The 17,622-nt window shown below is 41.0% G+C and overlaps 1 protein-coding gene across 3 annotated transcripts in view; it reads right to left on the reverse strand.

Moving 5' to 3' along the window:
• The window catches only part of LOC128444771 (suppressor of tumorigenicity 7 protein homolog), a 58,619-nt gene that overhangs the window by 1,178 nt on the left and 39,819 nt on the right, over positions 1–17,622 (reverse strand). For 2 of the 3 annotated variants that reach the window (XM_053427426.1, XM_053427423.1), the window contains 13 exons: positions 17,437–17,519; positions 13,965–14,124; positions 11,407–11,461; positions 10,592–10,707; positions 10,407–10,482; positions 8,878–9,032; positions 8,525–8,622; positions 8,019–8,133; positions 7,386–7,458; positions 6,641–6,743; positions 5,640–5,790; positions 5,040–5,132; positions 3,519–3,661 (listed from right to left, as the gene is read on the reverse strand). In XM_053427426.1, the coding sequence (XP_053283401.1) occupies positions 3,519–3,661; positions 5,040–5,132; positions 5,640–5,790; positions 6,641–6,743; positions 7,386–7,458; positions 8,019–8,133; positions 8,525–8,622; positions 8,878–9,032; positions 10,407–10,482; positions 10,592–10,707; positions 11,407–11,461; positions 13,965–14,124; positions 17,437–17,514 (1,416 nt within the window). In that variant the 5' untranslated portion in view covers positions 17,515–17,519. The remainder of the gene's footprint in view (positions 1–3,518; positions 3,662–5,039; positions 5,133–5,639; positions 5,791–6,640; positions 6,744–7,385; positions 7,459–8,018; positions 8,134–8,524; positions 8,623–8,877; positions 9,033–10,406; positions 10,483–10,591; positions 10,708–11,406; positions 11,462–13,964; positions 14,125–17,436; positions 17,520–17,622) is intronic. The other variant, XM_053427424.1, reaches the window with a different exon arrangement.

The raw sequence follows: 17,622 nt of genomic DNA on the forward strand, positions 1-17,622 counted from the left end.
TTTACATCACAATCACAAGTCAAGGCTACATCCAAACTAGTGTAGATGCTGCTGATTTATCTCTGGTCACTTATACAACTGACAAGTTTGTCTCTTTCCTGGAGTGTAGCATTTAGTTGTACACACCATAGACTGAATACAAAGATGGAGGACGTGACTGATCCTCAAAAGTGGATCATCTGATTGTTTCGGCATTAACACTGCTAAAGTTCAGTATGTGGTGGTGGAGGTGTTGATCGACACAGTGAAACTGACGCAGGACGGCAAGTAAAGGGAGCGATGGACAATCTTTGAAGCTTAAATAGAGCTCTATATTGTGAGGTTGTGCATTATAGAGCGTTGTGGAGAGTGAGATGTGTCACGTGATCAGAGCAGCTCAGCTCGGCTGCTTGAACAAGCTCCCATATGTTGTGATTATCATCCGTTTAATTTCACCTGAAATTCCACAAAGATAAAAACGTGTTGCTGTTTAACTGCCAGTGAACAGAGGACTATTATATTCTCTTATGATAAATAATGTATCCTGCATTTTCCAAATGAAATATGTTGTTGAAAAAGATCTAAAAGAAATAATCTTTTTCCAGGTGTTTCTGTTTCATCCACACTTCCAGTTTGCCTGAGTAACGAGCAGCCCAGCCTCTGGTTGGTGTTTTGGCAACAACCAGTGAAGGAGGGGAGGGGTGTGTGGGGGGATAGGGGTCCAGCAGAGCAGCATGGAGGTCCTGGAGGTTAGCACTTTGTCTGATGGCAGATAAAGTCCCAGCAGGGTTTGTGGGGGGTCAGAGAGAAGAGCAAAGAGTCTCTTTCTGTGTCGTTCTGCTCTTCACCTGCATGTGTCTGATAGTCGCTGGTTTGTGTGTGATGACCGCCTCACACATCGCATCATCTGTGTGTGTGTGTTCCCTGTCTGTTTGAACTGAATGGGAGGGCAGGTAGAGAACGTCCCCTGATCTTAGAAGAAGCGATGTAGCACTCAGACATATCAGAAGAGTGTGGACAGCGATGTGACATTTCCTTCCAGTCTGCTGGATGGAGAATGTTTGCAGAGGCTCTGACCTTACTGCTCCTGCCACCTTCACACCAAAACATCGGCTACACACCACATAGCATGACAAGCAGATTCCTATCAGTTATCTGAGAATAAGCTAATGTGATTTTAATGACACTGATATAATTACGTAACTCACACTGAGACAAATTTTACTGTCACAGCAAAACCTGGCAGAGTGTCACTAATAGCTCCATGCAGCAGGGGTACAAATATTAAATGTGCAGGTGTCAGTCAAACATGAGGAGTTCAATCATCGTGTGGGTTTGTCCTCTAACATCCTGCACTGCCAGTTAACACCTGATGACCTGATCAACAGCCACACACATCAGATATATGACATTTACTGTGTGAGTGTCTCCACAGCTCATTTGGCATACGAGAAACTAAATAAAGCTGCCTATTGGTTTTGGATCGATTGATAAATTGATTGGTGATCCCTGCATTTAAACTTGTTGTAGCAGTCCACCTTTAGAGCGCAAGAGGCCTCTTCGTTTGTGTGTGGTTGCGAACAGCTCCAGGTCTTTGTGAGTAGATGGTATCTGCTGATAGTGTCACATCAGTGGAGGAGAGATGAGTTCACCCACATTCCAGGGGAGCAGTGCAGCACTGCAGGGAGGGGCGGAGTGGAGGTAGCGCCATCCACTGGCAGCTGTGAATAATGGCCGGATGACTGAAGGTGGATCTGTGTTGCTAATACTGGAAGAGGACATGTGTCTTGTCTCAAGGCTGCAAGCTTGCCACAGCTGCTGTGAGGCTGCAGCATGTGTTCAACGCTTGGCACAGAACAGCATGATTACTTTAAATACTCTGGATGAGTGGCTGCAGGAGATGATCGGCTCATCAGTCGCTTCAACTCTCAGCTTGACAGTGTAGCTGATGCAGCCCAACAGGAAACTCAACAACACTGTCAGATATGAATATGAATTTAAATAAAATCTGTTTATTGTCTTTAAGCAGATTTTTATGTCAACTAGGACAGAGCTTATTCTAAACCTGCTTGTTTGGAATGTTATGTTCTCTTGTCCTGTGTTAATGCTGTGGAGCTACTTCAGAATTATTCCTTGTCATTAGTGAGTCCTCCTCAAACAGTCTGTTATAACTTTTTATAACAGTCAATGGTGGAGCGGCGAGTTAGAAAACTTTGTGTTCATCCTACATGGATTATCTGCGATGAAGATTTTATAGTCTATGTATTTTCATAGAATGCACCTGAATTTGCTTTATTCCTGATCACGTGTGGTTTATAGATTGGTTTGAATAATTTACTGAACTGGTTTTAATTTTTCATACGTTGCATGTCACTATTTCAGGTCTGTTATGCAACTGACCCAATCTTCAGACCCTAGTTCACGACTTTTCAAAATAAAAGCACTGCCATTCCGCTCAGTAGAAAGCATTGCAGCACAAAACCAACGTCGTGCTTTAACTTTAAAGACAGATTTGTACAGAGGAAGTAATTCTGAGAATTTTGTTGCCGTGACAGAGATCAGCACCTGTCACAGGTCAGTCTGTCTGTCTGTCTGTCTGTCTGTCTGTCTGTCTGTCTGTCTGTCTGTCTGTCTGTCTGTCTGTCTGTCTGTCTGTCTGTCTGTCTGTCTGTCTGTCTGTCTGTCTGTCTGTCTGTCTGTCTGTCTGTCTGTCTGTCTGTCTGTCTGTCTGTCTGTCTGTCTGTCTGTCTGTCTGTCTGTCTGTCTGTCTGTCTGTCTGTCTGTCTGTCTGTCTGTCTGTCTGTCTGTCTGTCTGTCTGTCTGTCTGTCTGTCTGTCTGTCTGTCTGTCCATCTAAGGCAAATATGGTGAAATGAAAAATCTAAATATCTAAACAATCTGGCGGTGATGTTTACCCACGGTTTGACCAAGTTAGCAACCGCTGCTGTAGTTTATCTAACTGCTGCAGAGCACAGTCGTCTGTTTATTCAGTTGTTATTAATAATGAAGGTATCGTGTGTCCAAATTGCACCAAACCTCCTTGGGCAATTTACAATACATTTATCATCGTATTTTCTCAAATGTCTTCAGTCAAATTACTTGATACCTATACCAAGTGTGAAGCTGGAGGCGAGATATATGTTACACACACAGACAGGCGTTTGTGGAATAAGTAGGTAGATGTTAGTTTCTTAGATGTTAAATATCATGTGCAAAACAGATATTTTTGCCTGAAGACAGTACAAGTAGAAAGGTCAGAGGGTGACTACATATATTGACACATCCAGCAGACGTGATGGAACCGAAGCAGTTATCTTTCAGTTAAATCCCTTGTTGTTGACTGAGGTGAAGTTTGAAGGAAAAGTTTCATAATAGCGAAAGGTCAATGTTCACTGACATCATTCCGATTGTTTGTCTGAAGAATATTCACAGCACCTCATGTGTCATGTGGACACCAGCTGTGATAATCGTGCAGCAAATCTTCAGAAAACTGTGTGTGTGTGTGTGTGTGTGTGTATGTGTGTGCGTGTGTGTACTCACAGCTTTAGCAAACACTCCCATGAGCTCGGGGAACTGGTGTGTGAGCAGAGCTAGCATGGCGGTGAAGGAGCAGAGACCGGCTGTGAAGAGGATGAAGAAGGGCAGCTCCTTCTTCGGGTAGACTGACACCTCGTGAAACACTGCTTCCACGTCAGACACAAACACACACACACACAGACACACAAATATAATGTTAGTTTGGAGTAACACATTTAAATCACACACATCCATAAATATACTTCACTGGTGGCAGGTAAAAACAAATCTTAAGTCATGTGTACAGCAAACTTTACATTGTACAGGATGTTGTAAAGCATATATTTCAATAATTCAAATTTACTTCCTCAATTAAATGTTGGTGAAACTAGAACCAAACTAAACTAAAAATCTTCTGAAATGAGAAGCCAATTGAGCACTTCAATAGAGGAGAAAGAATTTCCACAAAACGCCTACTTATTGTCTGTTTAAACAGCAAGACCCTTCATGACTCTTCATGTGCTGTGTTGAACAGGGAGATTTTAAAGGCAGCAGTGCAGTTGTATGAAAACAGCAGACTTGCCTGATCAGGTTACGTATCGCCATCACGTTGATGATGGGATCAGGACGTAAACTCGTCTAACAAAAGTCTTTAGTCTGCTTTCTGAATTACGATGTGACATAAAAACTAACCAGGTCAAATGTAAACAATGTAACAAAGACATGAAGCTTGATTCAGACTCTCAGGTGAGAAAACTAAACCAAGAGAAACTGTGGCAGGCTCTCCACATTCTCTGAACAAACTACCTGACAAGTACCTGAAATAAGGTGTGCAGACGCCCAAGGAAGAACTGGCGCTGATGGTGACAGCAAATATTGATCTGATGTAGGTTTTATTGTATGAAGGATTTTTGTAAATAAAAGGATTTTAGTGCAAAAAATTAAGCACAAACTACTTCTGTCTCAGATGAAAACACAAAGGTTGTTCCACTGATTGACCGTTTACATCATCTTCTATGCATCAGTCATCTTTAATGAGGCTGTAAATGAGTTAAAAACTAAATGGGTCTTTTCAGAGAGTTGACAAATAATTGTCTTTAAATACACTCAGTGGTTTGTTGTTGCACTATAATAAACGGCATGTAAACAAATGTCCTCGCTGCTGCATAGAACCTCAACACTGTGTCACTGCTGGTGGCTGCACGCCAAGTTAACCACGTGTGCAAGGACAGACGAGCTGCTGAGCAGACAGCAGGACGACACACGTCTCACACCAACCAACAAACTTCCACACAAAGAGGAATTAATCATCTAGTATAAAGGACACATCTTACCATTAAACTTTAGTGCCAAACTTTAAAAGTAGCATAATAAGAACTTTACATATACTCTAGTTCCTGCAAAGCTTTCTAGTTCCAGGGTAAAAGTAATCATGAAACACACTCCAACAGACAGGATTGACCTTTTAGGGCTGTTGGCTTTTGGTTTATACTGAGTGAATAGATGTGGTGTGCATGTAGAAGTCTGTGTCAGGGCGTCTCTTACTGGGTAACAGCTCTCTGTCGGCCGTCTCTGTGCAGATGGGGTAGGGATAGAACAGGTGACCCTTCTCTAGAGGATAGGGGATCATTCTGAATGCTACAAACACAGAAACACATCAGGTGAAACCCAGGTCTCAGTACAGATAATTCATTCTTCAGCGGTAAACATGCAGGAACTCAAGAGTCACTTTGCAGTTGTTTTAAGCTTGGTCTCATAAAGGCCGGTAATGTCATCAGATTTCCAAGATGGAAGAATTCACGATAGCAACTTTATTACGTATTTTAATCTTAAGACAGTTAATATAAAATCAATTATACAACATATATTATAATGATATGATCAGTGAATTTCGAATAGTGTCCACGTAAATGTAGTTTTGAAAAAATTAACAATGCTCAAAATACTAATTGTGCAGATAGATGACGATGATCTCATTAATCACTGACCAGCCTTTACATTGTTTTGAATAATTATCACTGGGTTGATTCACTAAAATATTTTCTTATGCCTACAACAGCCTGTAACTATTCACGCATGTGCTTGAAAGCAGTTGTGTGTCATGTGCGTGTGGTTTTGTTTGTATGTGCGTCGGTGTGTACTCACTGCCCTCCCAGGTGCAGTGCAGTAGGTTGAGCGCCCCCTCCACCCTTTTCCAGTGCTGCAAGTGGAAGAAGGCGTAGGCTATGGCCTCACTGTCGCCTCGCTTCAAGATGTGTTCTGGAGGAAGAATCAAACTCTTCATCTCCAGCAGATACTGAGGAGGAGGAGGAGGAAGCAAAGGAAGATGACAGACAGGAGAGAGAAGAATAAGATGAACAGGATTAAGTGACTGAAGTCAACTGTAATTTAAATGTAAGAGAAAACTCCAGACAATCGCACACTACGACAATTAAGGTGCTTTCAGACTAAACGTTGGATAATCTGGGTTGTGTGTGAGAAGCAAATGTCCAATTGAGTTTCTCCTGCCAGCCCCCTAGTAGACACTTTGGATAAGGTCCGAGTGAACCCATGTGAGAAACAGCAGGAGATTGTCTACATTACATCCTGCCTCCTGCACCACCCCTCACCTGAAGACTCCAGAGATTTCAGTGTTTTGAATGTGTCTGTGCGGAGCATCTCTTGCTTTGTTCTTCATGTGTGAAAGTTAAAACTCTGGAAAAGACCCCATTGTGTGGATATGTCTGAACACGGCCTTAAGACTTAAAATCTAATTGCAGCTCCTGCTTCAATTGAATACAGTTTACTAGAGTTCAACTAGATGAGTATTGATATATTGTCAAGTTTGACTTTTTCTTTCTCTATGATCTATGATCACATGGTTGTTAAACAGTCACAATTTCCTCTTGAACAGTGTATCTACTCTTGGACTGAGAATATAAATGTTGTAGAGTTTGTGCATCAGTGCTGATCTCCTTCAAACAGTGTATATTACAGTTAATCAACCCCAGCGCATAGACAAGAAAAACTCCCCTGGCAACCAATCATCTTTCTTTATGTGAACAATTCAATAAATTTACATCCCCCCCTGTGTGACGGTGGTTTGTGTGTGAAGACTTAGCAAGTGTGTAAAGTGTGTATGCAGGTGGCGTTCCTCTGTGACTCACTTTGGGAACGTGAGGGTTGAACTCCACCGCTCTGTGGATGGCTTCTACTGCATTCATCTCTGCTGTGCTCAGCCCTCGTCTGGACGCTGCCTCTGGAGAGAACCTGCACAAACACACCAGTGATCATACTTAAGATTGCACTACACTAGGTGAACACAAAAAAAAATCTGAATAAAGACACTGAAGTCCAACTTCCTAAGCTATCACTGAATAGCTGCTCTGCATTTAATCACATAAATCCTAACAATTATTAGCACAGTGGTTGCAGCATAATCTGGGTTGAAACCTGCGGGGCGATGCAAGAGCTCCAGTGTCCTCACATAGTCCATAGACATGCAGGTTAGGTTAGGTGGCCACACCCAATGGTCCACAGGTTTGAATTTGAGCAGAATGCTTTGCCTCTATAGGTCACCTTAGAGATAGATATCTGCCAAAGAGCTTATGTTTTAATCTGTTTGATTGTGTTTGAAAGCGAGATTACAGAAAAACTGCAGGATGGTAACCAGAGCTTTCTTGCAAGACAGAAACACACACTCTTCACTATAACACTGATCATTCCCCCTAGGTATCTTTGTTCTACACAGTTTACTACCTGCCCTCTGTTCTACAGCACCACTGCTCATCGCTGCTCTCACTCACAGACAACACGTCCTCCAGGCCATTATCAGCTTTACTTTAAACTCTAGCTGTACAGGTATGTCAGGCCTCTGTATGAGCATTGTAGCCGATGAAAAGAGATACTCACTTGTCCGATACCGCCCTTGCTTTGAGCAAGGCTGCTGTGTAGCATATTGTTGCAGATTTGGGTAAGCTAATATCTGTGGAGAAGACACAAAGCAGACAGGGAGAGAAAGGAAGGGGGATTTTAGTGAACGCAGCAAAAGTTTGGAGTTACAGGTGATAGAGGGGAGGCGTGCGCTTAACATCCTGCAGCCGCCCAAAGGGGCTAATGAATGAAGATAGTGGGATTGGGTTTCATAGCTCTGAGGGTGTTTTGTTATGACTCAGCTCTTAGTTTTCAGTTATCTAACAGCTCAGTGAGATCTACTGTGTTTCATAGATATCATCATATCACAGATGATCAGGCTCCGAAGAACGGAGACAAAGAGAGTAAAAACAAACAAAGTGTTTGTCTTTGTTACAACACTGTGTTTTATCTCTACTGTTATGTCAGCTTTATTAGGGCTGCAACGAACACAGCACAGTTATTCTGCTGCTTGTTTTTTGTTTTTTTAAAGCTTGAAAACCCAATAGATTATAAAAAAAGGTTTCTGATAAGTCCCCTGCTCTTTCTGGAAATACAGTGTTTGTCACATTGCTGAATGTTGAACGTACATCCAGAACATGAAGAGTGTGCGTGTGTTCCTTTTTCCCTCACCGTCATACTTGGCCAGAACGGCCTGGACGTCAGCGTAGTTCTGGAGCTCTAGTAGTGACTCCAGCAGGTTCTCATGGATGTTGAACATACTGAGGAGAGGGAACTCCTTCATTAACTGGAAAACACACAACTGTTGTTACATGTAATACCAGAGAGGGGGCGACACATGCACAGCAGACATGAGGTTTGGGTCATCACTATGCATAAAAAGTGTACAATCTGGTTACAATCGTATAATATGAAAAAGTGATACATGTGTTTGAATTGTGTGATTTCATGTGACGCTGGGATTGGCTGGCCAATGAGTATCCTGTCTGTGTGTGTGTATGGGTTGTGTTGTGGTGTGTGCTGTGTGCTCTGTTTGGTGTGTGGTGTGTGTGTGTGTGTGTGTGTGTGTGTGTGTGTGTGTGTGTGTGTGTGTGTGTGTGTGTTCTCTGCGTGTGTGTGTATGTGTGTGTGTGTGTGTGTGTGTGTGTGTGTGTGTTGCTGGCAAGGAGTGTACTTACATCTCTCATCATTTTAACTGCTTCCCGTGTTCGGCCGAGCTTTCTGGAGCACATGGCTAGTCTTCTCTTTATATACACCAACACATTGGTGTCTCTTCCTGGTAAACACACACAAACAAATAATTCAATAAATAAAGCTCAGTTTGAATATTAAAATTAATGTAAATTTTGTCAATGTCTGTGCAGGACATGAGTGAGGTTGCAAATAAGAAATTTACAGAATTCAAGAATCCTGAAATCTATTTCTTAAATTAAGAATCATGATTAAGGCCCAAGAAGTGAGTTATAGCTGCAAGAAAATTTAAGACTATTCTGATTATTAGCAGTGTTGATAATGAGTGAATCATACTCACTGTGCTGGGCTTCATACTGTGTACCATGATGCTGGAGCTGCTGGCTGCGGCGGTAGCAGCTCTCTCCAGCTTTTAGTGCCTGTTTAAACAAACGTTCGGCCTCCATGATGGTGGTGGCCTCCTCCTCGGCCAGGAGGATATATGCTGTCGCACAACTGCAGGAGGAGAGGAGAGGGATTTAGATGAGAGAGGAATTAGAGGAGACAATGAAAAGATAGCAGGAGAAAGAGGGAAATAAAAAAAAGAAGAGGTACAGAGTACAAGGAGGAGTCAAAATGAAGGAAATATATGGGTAGAATATATGGGTAGATAAGGACAGACGATATGGAGACAGAATAGGAGCAGAAAGTGAGAGAGTAAGAAAAGAGAAGGATGCAGCATGGGGAAGCAACGGGAGCAAATATTTAACTGCAGTTATTTATAGTTTCCCATGTTTACTCTGAATATCCTTTTTTTATTTCTCTCCTATTACAAAGGGAATTATAAATACATCTATTCTCACATCCTTGTGAATTAATTAATTGGTCCACCAACCAGTGCACAGGGAACGTTGTTTGTCTACACAGCACTGCATCTCCAGACCATAAAACTGCTTTCAAGCCACTGATCAACAAAGATCTCCTCCGAGTCAACCAGCTGCCACAACCTTGATTCCAGCTGACAGCAACGATTCCTACCCTGACTTTGTCGTAATAGATGCTCCTGAAGATAAACCCAAACCTCTGAGAAAACGAGTTGTCATGTCTTCCCTCTATGAATGATGCAGACGCCCAGAGGGCCAAAGTGTGACTAGATGCATCAAACATCTCCGACACAAGACAACCAGCAGTTCTCAATCTGTCAATGAATTAGACTGAAAGTCCACTGACGGGGTTCATTTCATTTTGGAGTTTAGGGTGAAATCAAGAATTAACTTTTTATAAAAGTAGATTTAACTTGCCTGATTGTTTTACTGGGTATCCCCATTATAAGTGCAGGTTATTTATTAAACAAACTGTACTTTCTTATAATAACACAGGCCCAGCCCCAGAAGGGGTATTAAGAGGGCTTAGCCTCCTTAATTGTATTATTTGCCCCCAGTGCTTTATCGATGGAAATATAACAAAAGTTATGAAAGTATAGGGAAAAATACAGTAGCAGTTGACTCTGCAGCCAAGGAGGTTATGTTTTTGTCTGCATTTGTTTGGCTGTCTGTTAGTTTTAGGATTACGCAAAAACGACTTGACAGATTACCACAAAATTTGGTGGAAGGATGGGGTATGGGTCAGGAGAGAACACGTTAATTATTGGTGCAGATCCAGATCAGGGGGCAGATCCAATAGCGTTTTTTTTTCTTCGCTTTCTTTAACATTGCAAGATGTATGGTATGAGGTATCTTACAAAGCTTTTCATCACAATTAAAGGGAGAGTTAAATCAATTATTCTTGTTTTAGGAAAATAGATTGCCCCCTTGCGATAAATAACAGCTCCCTCAGTCACTTCATCCTGGCACCAGGCCTGTATCAACACATTGACTATTTCAAACTCACTCTTCAAGCTCCAGAGCTTCATGTGCTGCAGAGATACGGGCCTGTGGGTTCCTCTCTCTCCACGCCTTCTGCATTACTGCCAGCACACAAACACAGAAACATATTTACCACACATGCCCATTTTAGATGTGTGATTGTGCATATTCCGATGAGGGAAATAGTCATGTTTATATGCATTTCCTTACTGGCGTCAGCAGGCCGGAGGTGGTCCGAGTCACAGGTGAAGAAGGTCTGGTGGTCTTGTGCCGACAGGTTCATGTCATAGTACGTCAGTGGCTCTCGACCGGTTACCCACGTATATCTGAGCACCAGCATGGAGATAAAAGAAATAACATAAGTGATAAGCTACTAAATTACAGCTCCAATATATATGACAATTGACAGAATAAAAGAATCCCAATGAAAGATACAGAGGGAAAGACGAAATTAAGAAGAGAACGAGAGAAGCAAAGCCCAGAGCAAATTGACACACTCAGATATTAGATGTTCAGATCCCAGAAGAGTCAGAGGCTGTGCTGACTTAATAAGAAATGTACTTGACTCTGACTGGCCAAGGTATAGATTGGGCTCAGCATGTGGGTTGATAGTTGGAGAGAAAGACAGGATAATTACAACGTGAGGGAGGGAAAAGAGGAGTATGACTCAATGGGAGGAATGCGAGGCAGACACATCAAAGAGAGTTTAAAAGCAGAACGGCAAGAGAATATAGACACGTGAGGGAGCAAAGAAATGAAAGAAATCGGGGAGGAAAATGACAAGGTGCTCATGAGGGAAAATGAACAAAACAAGGAAATGGAGGATTAGGAGAAAAAGAGAAAATAACTGTATCTGAGGAGAAAACACCAGACAGCTTACAGATCATGAAGTGAGGAGAGGGAGTAGGAGAAGGAACGGAGACAGTATATCAAACAGATAAAGATGACAAACAGGGGAGGCTAACCCGGCGGCCCAGACCAGCCAGGGGTTTTCACACACAGGTAGCTGAGCTGCTGTCACTCACCGATTATACTCGGCTCCGCGAAATAAATTCAGAGGATTTCTCCATACTTTACATTCTGTGGGAGGGAGACAGAGAGAGAACAACACTGGTGATGAGTGTCAAGGGCAAAGTCGACATTGAGCCTCCGCGGTGCGAGTCAAAAGGCTCGGCTGTGTGTTCTGACATCCCCCCCACAGCTCGCTGACTGGCACATCGCCCTCTCTGGGAGCGCAGCTGGCAGGAAGTAAAGGCCTTTAAAACTTCTCATTGAAAAAACACATTGACAGAAAACAGTCACGAGCCCATGTTTTGGCTAATAGCACTTAACAGATGAATGAGCAGGATACAGGATTTCACAATATAGCTATTCAAGATGTTGCTACCTAAAATATCTTTAAACTTGGAGAGGCAGATTTTTTCGTTTTGATTACACATCAAGATGATCCTATTTTGTTATGATGACTGATATTCAGCCTGCAAAAAAAGTTGTATAATATGCAATGTAATGATGTTATGTAATCGTGGGTTACCAGCTTTGGCTTGGGGGGGAATATACAACAGAAAGTCTGGATTACAAACTGGAGTCTTGAATTTTAGACTGCTGGGTCGGAAGGAGAAAAAGCATTGTGGGTTGTTGGGATTTGAGAAGGAGGCTTTAACTGAGCTAGAACCACAACAAACATTAGTTGGTCAGGATATCTCAGCCTCTTTCACTTTGATTTGGTATTAAAGTCTGTTCATTTAAACAATTTCCTCAAGTGCTGAAGAATCCCCTTAACAGTGACTATTTGGGCTTCTTACTAATTACATTTGGGCTAACTTACTAACGACATCTGTTTAAAAAACAATGGAGTGTTTTTACAGAGTATATTATTAGTGAGAAAACTGACGATTAGCAGAGTTGAAATAATTAACCTGCCTTTCTTCTCTGCAACGCGCCTTGTTTATTTCACACAGCACACATAATCCTATTTAATTCAGTCGTTTGGCTGAAAACAAAAACAAGCTGTGTTACGTCTCCTCAGCGACATCGACGACATAATCCTTTGAAGAAAAAACGTGCAGAGATTACACTGATGCTGAGGTTAGTCATCATCTCTACCCTTTTAACTTGAACTTTCATAACAACTTGGCACTAATACGATTTTAGCCTGAGTCACTAAATGTATGATGGATTACAGATGCATGTGAAGGATTGATTTTTTTCTGCATAATCTGCAACGGAACCAAAGGCACTGAGGCACTAATTCAGAACTAAGACATTTCCTCTTTTTGAAATGAATGAGTATCCATGAGGAATCACAAACACATGGAGGGATTTACTGTGATCAAAGAGTCACTGATATAGATGGGAGACAAGAGGCCACAAAACAGAGTTCATCCCTAGTGACTGTGGAGGACACTGCAGGACCTAATCCAATTTCTTACATCTCCTCCACTGTACTTTATCAGTGACAGTGTAGAGGTTTGATGTGTAACTCAACATGTTTCAGAGTACATTATTAAAACAAACATTTCTTCTTAAAGGGATAGTTCACTCAGATATGAAAACTCACTCATTATCTACTCGTCCTTATGCCGAAGTGTTTTTGTCCACAAAACACTTTTGGAGTTTCAGGGGTAAACAGATTAGTTACCTATCTTCAGACATAATAAAACAACAGAAAAAGTGCTTCTGGACACTTGGATGACATCACAGCAGCAGTATCGAGGCATGTGAAGCTTCTTTTATTACTTCTGAAGAAGGACTCATCATTGACTTCAATTGAATTAACAAAGTTGAACCCCTGAGACTCCAAAAGGGTTTTTTAGGACTCTAACAGTCCACCTAACCCCCATCAACATAGTGGTGAGTAGATACTGAGTGAATTTTCATTTTAAGATGAACTATCCCTTTAAGCAGCAAGCTTTAAACAAGTTGTTCCGACCTTTTTCAAGATGGATATGAGGTAATCAAATCTGCAGTAAGGTAGCTCCATCAACCATTAAAATGGTATAATATTATATGTTATATAATATAAAATTATTATATATTATATAATTATATATCATATTATATTATGATATATCATATTTTAGTTGTGTGTGATCGAATTACTTCCATTGATCTGTGTCTAGTCCAATATACTTTTATTCCCTCACAGAAGTTTTATAAGGCTGCAACCAAACAACCTTTTAGTATCATTATATCTAATAATTGTTTTTATTTAATAATTCATTGACTGCTCAGTGTATAAACTGTTACAAAAAAGAGAAAGATGTAATCTATATTCCCTGAAGCCACATCTGACATATTCAGATTGCAGATTCCTCACTATTTCACAAAACTCTCAAAATGTGCATAGACAGCATAAACGTATTTCACAGTAAAACCAGGATAATTAGTCACATTTTAAAAGTGAGAGGAAGTTCATTTTTGACATGGTGACAAAAAAAAGGAATCATTTAGAATAAAGGTAGGGTTTCAGATGTCTGACCAAATAATTACACTGATAAGTAGTGCGAGAGTCAAAAGAGCACTAAACATCAAGGTGTTAACCTGAGACAGTAACACAGTCATGTACCAAATCAGCTCTTACCGGACACACTTTGTCGATTTGAGTCAGCCTCCCCATTACTGGTGTTGGAGTTGGTGGGGGAGCTGCTGTCCACTCCACCCAGCAGGGGGCGCAGATGACTTACAGACACCTGCTCAATGAAAGACGTCCCATATTTCCTGAAATACCACCACTCAAAGATCTTAGAAAAAAAGAAAGAAAGAAAAGAGAATCTTTAACTTATCCATTCAAAATGTGATGACCCCCTCCAACCTCACCTGGACACTAGACATGCTTTACATTACTGACCTACTGATTCCTACACATTTTGTTATTTCTTGTTGTTAAAATAAATGTCTGTCAACCCGTGTCCTCTCCCTCCTTGTCACTATCTTTGAGCCGGGTTGTGACAACAACAATCAATTTAATATTATATTGGACTATCCTTCCCGACTTCTTAACACTTTCTCAATCAGTGAGTCCCAGTCTTTGGCACACAGGCCAATGAGTGTGTTTCTCTAGAATTGTATTAATTACTGGACCACCTTTATGCAGAGAGGAGGAACTGATCAGTGTCACCGGCTGTTTAGTTAGATTGAAAATGTGGTCTGTTGGGTCGTGTCTGAGTACCAAATTAACCTACTCGTAAAGCAAGACACTGAACTCCACACTGCTTCTTGTGAGAAGGTCTCCTCCATCAGTGTGTGTGTGTGTGTAAATATAATTGACCAGATTTGAAACTTTAAGATTTCTTCCTTCTAATCCACACTGAATGCCAACTCAGGGGGCAAGTGATTGGTACCAGATTCCTTCTACTTCACAACAAGATGAACCAGGGGCCTGCAACAAATGGCACAGTTGCTACGAAACCCTGATCTCATGAAGTGGGTCTGGGATCACATGATGAGACAAGGACACTGACTATGTTTACATGGACACTAATATTGTGATATTAACCAGATTGGGTCAATAGTCTGAATAAGCTACTGCCATGTAAGTTATTCATACTCTGAATAAGCTATAATCGGATTAAGACATGTGGAGTTTTCTGACCTTTGTCACAATAAGTAGACATTTATACGTTTTGATCACATTATATCGCTGCATTGGGGTTTGCACACCATTTTGCTACATTGATAAACAACAGTTACTAACTGCTTGATAACCAATGCCCTGCATGCAAACTAGATGTAAAATAAGAGGAATATAGTTTTGACTAAATTAGGACATGAACAATGGTATACGGTCAACGTTCATTAAACTAATTCATGTCGGGGTTTAAAACTGGCAGAATAATGTCAGACGTAGTGACGTAATAAGTGGGAGGTAAAGTTTGGTCACACTTACTGCACCTCTCATGAAGTCAATTTATAAATAAGAACCATTCAGGCAATAGTTGTCAAAGCATTCTCACTTTACAAGATGAACTTCACAAGTAACCTTTGAATAGTACCCTACATAGGCACCAGGTTGCTTTGGTGGGGCAGCTAACTGTAGGAGAATATTATATTTTCAAAACTACACCCTTTTTATCAATACAACAGACTGAACAACAGCAACCCACTGCTTTCTCTCCACTCAACATGCTATACTGTTATGCATGGTATACTTGATGGAGCACGTGTGTAGTCAGTTAAGAATCACAGGCCTCTCTAGCCCCCTGGTGCGGGACTCAGTACACTGGCTACATGTCAATTTAGGATTGAATTTAAAATCAGCCTGATTACATTTAAGGCTTTTCACAACTTGGGGACACAATACATCAGGGAATCGTTGACCCCATACAGACTCACTAGGGGTCTAAAGTTGTCAATGTTCAAGACCTGTGGTGACAATGCTTGTTCTGTATTTGCCTCCAGGTTACGGATCAGTCTTCCACCGAGGGTCAGGTCAACAGAAAGGGTTTCCAAGTGTTTGCATCTAATCTAAAGCCCTAATGTTTTATTAATGGTCCCTGCCCTAGAATGTTCCTTTTTTTTTCTTATGTATGTATTCATATGTGTGTTTATATTTGCACTCCGTGAAGAACTTTATAACTCTGGCTTAAAAATAAAAGTGCTATATGAATCAGTACTTAATTATTAATTTTAATGAGATGAGTTTAACTGTGAAACAAACATTCAGATTACTGATTAGAGCTATTTTAAGATGTACAGATTGCCATCTGGCAATGCTGCTATACTGTCAGCCTTTGCCTGAGTGAGGAAGTGATAACACATTTGAAGGCGCATGTCTCAAACTCTTCAGTGGAAAATTACCTAATTAGGACAAAAACATGAAATTACAGAGCAAAAATCAGTAGCATTTTGACTAAACCAATTGGCTTCCACATGTCTTAATCATCTCACAGAGCATGTGCGAAGCTCAACACAATCTCTAAGCAGCCTACGCATATCGTCCAATGGCCCACAGGGAAGAGAGAGTGAGTTAATTATGAGAGGAAGTATTTCAAAATATAGACCCACCACTGTTGCACAGTTAGCCCTTTCTGTGAAGAACTTAAAAGAGAGAGAAAACACCTGCCTCCTGCTTATAGGAAAAGTAGTGCTTACAGCTTCATTAAATTCCCTTCCTACTCCAATGTTATTTGTCACATCTTTCTTCTGTTTACATCTAAATGAAGATGTCAGCAGACAAGCACTCTTTGCAAAGCTGGGAATGGACAGGCAGTTGCAACACACCTACATCTCAGACATGCATTAAACCCAACATTTTGCAGTAGTTGACTCATCTAGATCAGCTGAAGGAAAAGTGCCTTGCCCAGGGGCACAGAACGACTTGGAACCATTAATCATCTGATCAGTGCACGCTGCAATTAACTATCAGGGTTTAATGCACAGAGTAGAGAAGTGCACCAGTAGAGGTTGTGTAATGAGTAAATAACATATTTATATAATTCACAGTATGTTTTTTGCTAGAGAAGTCTGAAATTAAAATGATCGTACAGTAATATTAACATCTAATTCAGCTTATATAAAAACCTGGTCAGCCGCAAGGGTTGTTTTATTGTGAAAGGCTAATTCACTTCCGCTCAGATAACCATCACTCTACAGACATCTTTAAACATAAAAAGCAAAACACTAAAATTGTCTTGCAAGGTATGAGGCCATAATGATATACAGTGACAATGCCAGCGGCTGACATTTTTGGGTAGTTCGTCTCATGCACCACTTAATGAGTATGGATTTTCTCTCTGTTCAGCTCCTGGTGGCCTCTGGACCTGTGATTAAAACACTAACAAATTACATCCTGGGCTCACCTAGGACGTCATCTTTGTGATCAATGTACGATGAGTATGACAGGAGGGAGGTCAAGTACTGCAGTTACACCCGTCATGTTGTAGTATTGTAAAGTGCAGTTCTTTTCAGCAAGTGATACCTGTGCTATAAGATTACTTCAGAAGTCAGTTTAGCTAATAAAGTCATTTCTAGCATCACAAGAATAATAGTTTCAAAACTGTTACCAGCACAAGATTCAATATAATAAGATGAAAAGTGAAAATATAGTATCTTACCAATATGAGTCCTGATATGAGGGAGGAAGTGCCTGTCAGAGCCACGTAAAACTTGGGCGTGAGGGTGTTGAGAAACATGCTTACTGTGAAGGAGACACAAGACAGACAGATTAAGGTTAAAGCTTGCTATTAAATACAAGAAACGCTCTCTTCTTCACCAAATGGCAAAACTTTGGAGAAGATATT

The sequence above is a fragment of the Pleuronectes platessa genome, chromosome 7 (genome assembly GCF_947347685.1).
Source record: "Pleuronectes platessa chromosome 7, fPlePla1.1, whole genome shotgun sequence".
Lineage (NCBI taxonomy): Eukaryota > Metazoa > Chordata > Actinopteri > Pleuronectiformes > Pleuronectidae > Pleuronectes > Pleuronectes platessa.